The sequence below is a fragment of the Thunnus albacares genome, chromosome 4 (genome assembly GCF_914725855.1).
Source record: "Thunnus albacares chromosome 4, fThuAlb1.1, whole genome shotgun sequence".
NCBI lineage: Eukaryota > Metazoa > Chordata > Actinopteri > Scombriformes > Scombridae > Thunnus > Thunnus albacares.
The window spans coordinates 9,111,665-9,117,741 of record NC_058109.1 but is presented as its reverse complement, the minus strand read 5'-3'; the positions used below and the strand labels follow the sequence as shown (position 1 = coordinate 9,117,741).

Sequence of the window (6,077 nt, the reverse complement as noted above, 5' to 3'; positions counted from 1 at the left end):
ATCAATGACTTTGACTGAGCACACGCTGATCATCCCATCACACATGTTAGGGAATAACATTCATGGTGTAATGTTTGATTTCATGTTGGATAAAAATAAAAGTAAAAACTAAGTGGACTTTTTCATCTAGATTTTTGTATTGAGTAAAAAAGTAAAACATAGCAAGTGAAACTCGTGCCATTTATCCTCCATTTTGAATTGATCATTTACAGGCAACAATGGTTTTTGCTTCAACTTCTTGTTTTCACCAATAATTCATTCTTTTGCAAAATAATACTCCAAGATGTCAAAAACAGTGTGATTCACAGTCATGGCATTTGAAATAAACTCAAGACAATAATCATGCTGCTGTCCAGATGTAACAGAGTCTTTTGACACGTGCCTCAGTGTGAGTAGAAGGTAGATCTCACTTTCCCACACTGACTCCCTGTATACTGTGGTCAATGAGCCACAAAGGGACTCCAGTGACAGATGCTGGCTGTGTGTTGTTATAGAAACAGAGAATGACATCACCAACCATCTGGAGGGAAAGGACGCCATTGGCTGGCAGTAAAATTTGAAATTACATTGAATCTATCATAAAGTATTACAAAAATGATTTTGAATCTCATCTCATAGATTTTGGACCTCCGGTCAAAGTAATGCTGTTGTACCAATGAACTTTTCGACAAAATTTCAGCTCTACACATGAAGGTGGGAGGTTGAAGCAGCTGTTTGCTGAAGTGTGCCAATTCCCTTTAGAGAATTAGTCTGCTGCTGGTGGGGTGGATGTCATTCACACTCAACTCTGATCTCCAGAGCTTTCCCACACTCCATCCATTAACAGAAAACAGGGGTGTGCCCCACTACTAATGGACTTTTTGAATATTCTGGCAAAGCAGCGTGCAGGCGCCAAGGCCAGAGGGTGGGGCCCACACACTCATGGTGGGATACTTAAGGCATTTGTGAAATTTTGAATTGATTACATCACATATTGGACTCATAAATAATCAATTAATACAGTAAAATGCTAAAATCTCATATTTGTGTACTGCGGAAAAGTACCACCTATGCGCCAACCTCAATTTAGCAAGCAAACGTCAGACATGAACATTAGAAAACATCTTACAAAGTTATTGTAACCCAAAGTTTAATGTACACCAGCAGTAGGGAGGCCAGAAGGTGCAACACCTTTGGTCACATTTTGAGGCATCAAGCCAAGAAGTTCAGCCAACTAACACCTTTAAGTTTGAGAGCAACATTGGACTTTTTCTTCTTCTTCTTCTTCTTCTTCTTCTTCTTCTTCTTCCTATTGAACAAATTTCAATTACAGACCTGTATGGTATATTTCACTAATACAAAACATACATTCATGTTGGAACACTAGCCTACTAATGACAAAACAATGACAAATAAAAAGAAAAAAAAGAAGTACATTTCCTGAAATTAATTAAAGTTAAGTAAGAGTGAGGGTCCTATTCAAGTAGCATAAACTAGTCCAATAAAGAAAAAAGCTTCAGGGTATTTCTGTCCGTCATGCATTGAAGAGATTTTGCAAGTAGTTTGAGTTCATTCTTCTATCTGTTGATGTGGGGCTTAACTTTTAAATATTTATATCTATGAATAAAGTGTTTACCCAATAAAATCAAGTTGTTTTCCAGAGAATCCAGGTTTTTCTCCTTCATAAGTATTCCATTTTTAACTGACACCACATTTAGAGGGTGCAGCAATAAGTCCTTAGATTGAAGCCAGCTCTGAAATGAAACCCGAAATTCCTGCACAGATTCACACTGGAAGAAAATATGTCCTACAGTCTCAATATCCCTCTCATAGAATCCACGAGTAAAGTTATTCCAATGAAATCTTTCATGCAAGAAGTGATTGGATGGATAGATGTCATTCAAAATTTTAAATGCCACTTAGGCAACATTGGACATATTGGCCAGAAAAGTGCTCAATGGCAAGTGTAGCTAGTTGACCTTTTGATGGAAACCATTATGGCAAGTGTACAAGCGGCTGGATGAAGATTATCCTGACAGGGTTGAACTCCAACACTTGCTGCCTCAGCTGGTTGTATGGTGAGCAAAGCGCTATAATTATTTTACAAGACTAACTTAACTTCATCGTGCCTCTGGTGTGCTGTTACCTTACACTATTTTTCACACTGAACACAGCTGCTTGTGCATTTTTGTCAACATGTCACTGTCTGATGTATTGAAAAATGAAGATGTAACTAACAGCTTGCTAACTAGTAAAACTAACTAAAGCTTGTGTTGGGTACACATAACACAGGCAACACTATATCGTCTTCTGTGGTGTACTGGTGCTTCATTTAAAAAAGATATGAAGTGGCCATGTCACTGAGAGGAGACCCTCATTTTTGAGTAATAGTTTTAGACAAGATGAAATTGTGATATCTATCAGGAATAGATTAAATGATCTCCACTGAGGGCAGCAGAGTCCCTTTTAATGCCCATCCCTATGGACAAAGGTCTGGATCTATTGTCCCACAGGGGCTCTGTGAGTGAGGTTTCACTGGTTTCCCACACTCTACCCATTCACTGCTTTCAATGAAGGAACAATGGAAGTGTGCCTCATTATCCATCACTCTAGATACAATGTGTGACCTCTTTAAAGAGGGAAATGGTTAACTTCAAACACTTTATATTAAAACACCTGCAGCTGACAGTTTTGCCAATAAGATGCTGCAGGAAGACTGTATTTGCAATTAAAAACGTTCTCATTTGATTTCATGACTTGACCTACTCCTTATAAATAAAGTGAGATAACACTGATAATCTCTCTACAACAAAGATCTTAATTGAACAACATTAAAACTGATTATGCTTACATTCACACTTAACAGGTATGTTACAGATGTACAAATACTATGTGTGCTGAATTTTATCTTGATATGTGAGTTAGGATGTATCATGGAGACATCTATCAATTAAGTCAGATATATTTAATGAAAAACTGAAGAAAGTCTCTTTTCCATAATTATAAAGAGAATAATCATGACACTGAATAACATGAGAAAACATATTTACAACTGGCAGTGTTTGTTTATTCAACGTGGCACAATGAGCCACATAAAGTTTGCAAGTTTCAACAAGACGTGATGATACATCACAACAACAACTTGTAGATTTCTACAAGACAAACTGTACTCAGAGAGAGTAAAGGAACAGCTGTCTTTATAAAAGACAATCGATTGACAGTATTTGAGGACGAAGTTCTCACTGCCAATGGATTTACACATTTGCAGAAGCAAAAACTGACCTTACAACCGATCACATTATTCTTGATAAACACAAAATTCAATTGCTTCTCAAAAATCACATCATCATTTGAAAACTGTGACAGTGTGACATTAGTGAAAACTTTTACAGTAACAGTATAAATACATTGATCTTAAAACAGATTACTTTTGAGTCAAATCCATTAAGATATAACAATTGACATTAAAAATGATTAATACTAATCAAGAGGTAACAAATACCAAAATAGTATTATATTGTAACAATACATGACGCGCCACAAGGCATAGAAGTATCACTAGAAAATTGTGATAGCGTGACTTTATGGAAACTTTTGGATCTTACAACAGATCAATTTTAACTAATCACAGAGATTAAAGTAACATAAAGTCCATTAAAACAATATGTCCATGAAAAGGACATTTAAATTTTTGATCAAGATTATCAATACCAATCAAAAGGTAACAAATGTTACCATAGCATTATATACTGCAAATACATGAAGTACAATAAGGCATAATAATTGCTGATGCAATCAGATTGAGTTCATGCTACATGCATGACAAGATGCTCTTTCTTCACTTGAAAGATATTGTTGCTGTCATTTCCTTAGGAAATGTCATCTAGCACAAATACAGAAACACACAAATCAGCCTTCTGTATACAGAAGAACAAGTGAATTAAATCTCAAATGATTCAGTCCAGTAATGTTTGACCAACATGGTCATCTCAGTTTGTCTGGTAGTGTCTCCAGTCTGTATGAGTCTACCACGGCCTCCAGAGGGCGCTGTTGACTGGACTCTTCTCTTTGGTGATGCTGGTCTGGACTGTGGAGCTCAGAGGAGAGAAGTCAGCCTCTCTCAGGTTCTTATCAGAGGAAGATTGCAGCTTGTTGAAGTGGTTCAGCAGTCTTCCTTGCTGTTGATTCTGCTGCTGCAGCTGTGTCAGGAAGCAAACTGTCATCTCCAGGATGTCTGCTTTCTCCAGCTTGGAGTCTGGCTGCTGTTTGAGGAACTCTGGACCCAGGAGAGACTTGAGCTGCTCAATGCTGCTGTTGATTCGCTCTCTGCGTAACTTCTCCACCAGAGGCTTTCTGAGCTGCAGAAAGAAGAAGAAAGTCATTAATCAACTTATTCTGAAGTTTAGTGTTAGCATGAATAATGACAACCTCTCATGACAAGATGAAGTCATCATGAATCTTCAATTTACCTTGTGGGTCAGAGTCAGATGGTCCTGAGAGTTGGTCATTGCTGCAGTGATTGTAGGTGCCATAGCTGGATCTCTGTGCTGTAGAGGTCTCTGTAGAGAGAATCTGATCTCTGCTGGTTTCATCCCTCTTATTTATAGTCCCACATCTCCATATGAATGTGTGGGTCTTGGTCTGACTGAAGTTTCTCACAGTCTCATCCAATCAGAAAGCTTGGTGAGACAAAAGAGGATATAACATGCTGAATGCTGTTAATGCCTGGGGGACAATGGTTAGATCTCAGGGGAACAGGTGGAGGACTGGGGGGGTGATGGAGAGAGACTCACAGAGCTCTGTGTGAATCTGGGAAAGTGGTGACCCTGTAGAGACCAGATCTGCTGCCTGATGCTGAGATCAATGACTTTGACTGAGCACACGCTCATCATCCCATCAAACATGTAGGGGAAAACATTTGTGGTGTTTGAATTACATGTAAGATAGAAATAAATGTAAACACTAAGTGGAAATTGTTTTGGGTTTTTTTCTGTTCAGCACTTCTTATTGAGCCAAAATTTAAAATTTAGCGGGTGAAACTTAGGCCATTTATCCTCCATTTTGAATTGATCATTTGTCAAGATATTTCATTATATATAATGTGATCATTTTGGCCTCAATTGCTTTTTCATCAATAATACAAAATTTCACAAAACAATACTAAGAAATATGGAAAAAAAAAAAAAACAGTGTGATTCACAGTCATGGCATTTGAAATAAACTCAAGACAATAATCATGCTGCTGTCCAGATGTAACAGAGTAACTTTTGACACGTGCCTCAGTGTGAGTAGAAGGTAGATCTCACTTTCCCACACTGACTCCCTGTATACTGTGGTCAATGAGCCACAAAGGGACTCCAGTGACAGATGCTGGCTGTGTGTTGTTATAGAAACAGAGAATGACATCACCAACCATCTGGAGGGAAAGGACGCCATTGGCTGGCAGTAAAATTTGAAATAACAGTGAATCTATCATAAAGTATTACAAAAATGATTTTGAACCTCATTCGTCAGCTTCTAGTCATCATCATAGATTTCGGACCTCCAGTCAAAGTAATACTGTTGTACTAATTAACTCCTCATCAAAATTTCAGCTCTAAACATGAGAGTGGGAGGTTGAGGCAGCTGTTTGCTGAAGTGTGCCAAATCCCTTTAGAGAATTAGTCTGCTGCTGGTGGGGTGGATGTCGTTCACACTCAACTCTGATCTCTAGAGCTTTCCCACACTCCGTCCATTAACAGAAAACAGGAGTGTGCCCCACTACTAATGGACTTTTTGAATATTCTGGCACAAGCAGCGTGCAGGCGCCAAGGGTAGAGGGTGGCCTCTTAGGCCTCCTCTAAAAACAATAACCCATTAACCCTCCTGTTGTGTTCATTTGTCAGGAACAGCAATGGTGTTCCTGGGTCAATTTGGCCCAGTGTATGTGTAATTATCCAAAAGATGTCCAAAACAAAAAAAATCCTAACAAGCAGTGTGAATTTCATTACTAACTACATTACTAACTATTCTATCAATATTTAGTGCAATGGTGTTCCTTACCTCTAACAGGTAATGGTTCAATTAGGATAATTCACTCGTTTTTCATTAAAAAAAAA

At 38.2% G+C, this 6,077-nt stretch overlaps 1 protein-coding gene across 1 annotated transcript; it reads right to left on the bottom strand.

Annotated features, from left to right (window-relative positions):
* Positions 1-3,890: 3,890 nt before the first annotated feature.
* On the bottom strand, positions 3,891-5,087 carry LOC122981376 (enhancer of split mbeta protein-like). Its single transcript, XM_044350073.1, has 2 exons — positions 4,449-5,087; positions 3,891-4,337 (listed from the first exon to the last, which is right to left on the bottom strand). The coding sequence occupies exons 1-2, from the start codon at positions 4,569-4,571 to the stop codon at positions 4,005-4,007; spliced, it is 456 nt and encodes a 151-aa protein (XP_044206008.1). The 5' UTR covers positions 4,572-5,087; the 3' UTR covers positions 3,891-4,004.
* Between the last annotated feature and the right edge of the window lie 990 nt (positions 5,088-6,077).

Bases quoted from the DNA above. Each gene is read 5' to 3' on its own strand.
- LOC122981376 (XM_044350073.1), bottom strand. From the start codon at position 4,571: ATGAAACCAGCAGAGATCAGATTCTCTCTACAGAGACCTCTACAGCAC. The intron at 4,338-4,448 runs GTAAATTGAAGA...TTCTTTCTGCAG, and splicing joins ATCTGACTCTGACCCACAAG to CTCAGAAAGCCTCTGGTGGA.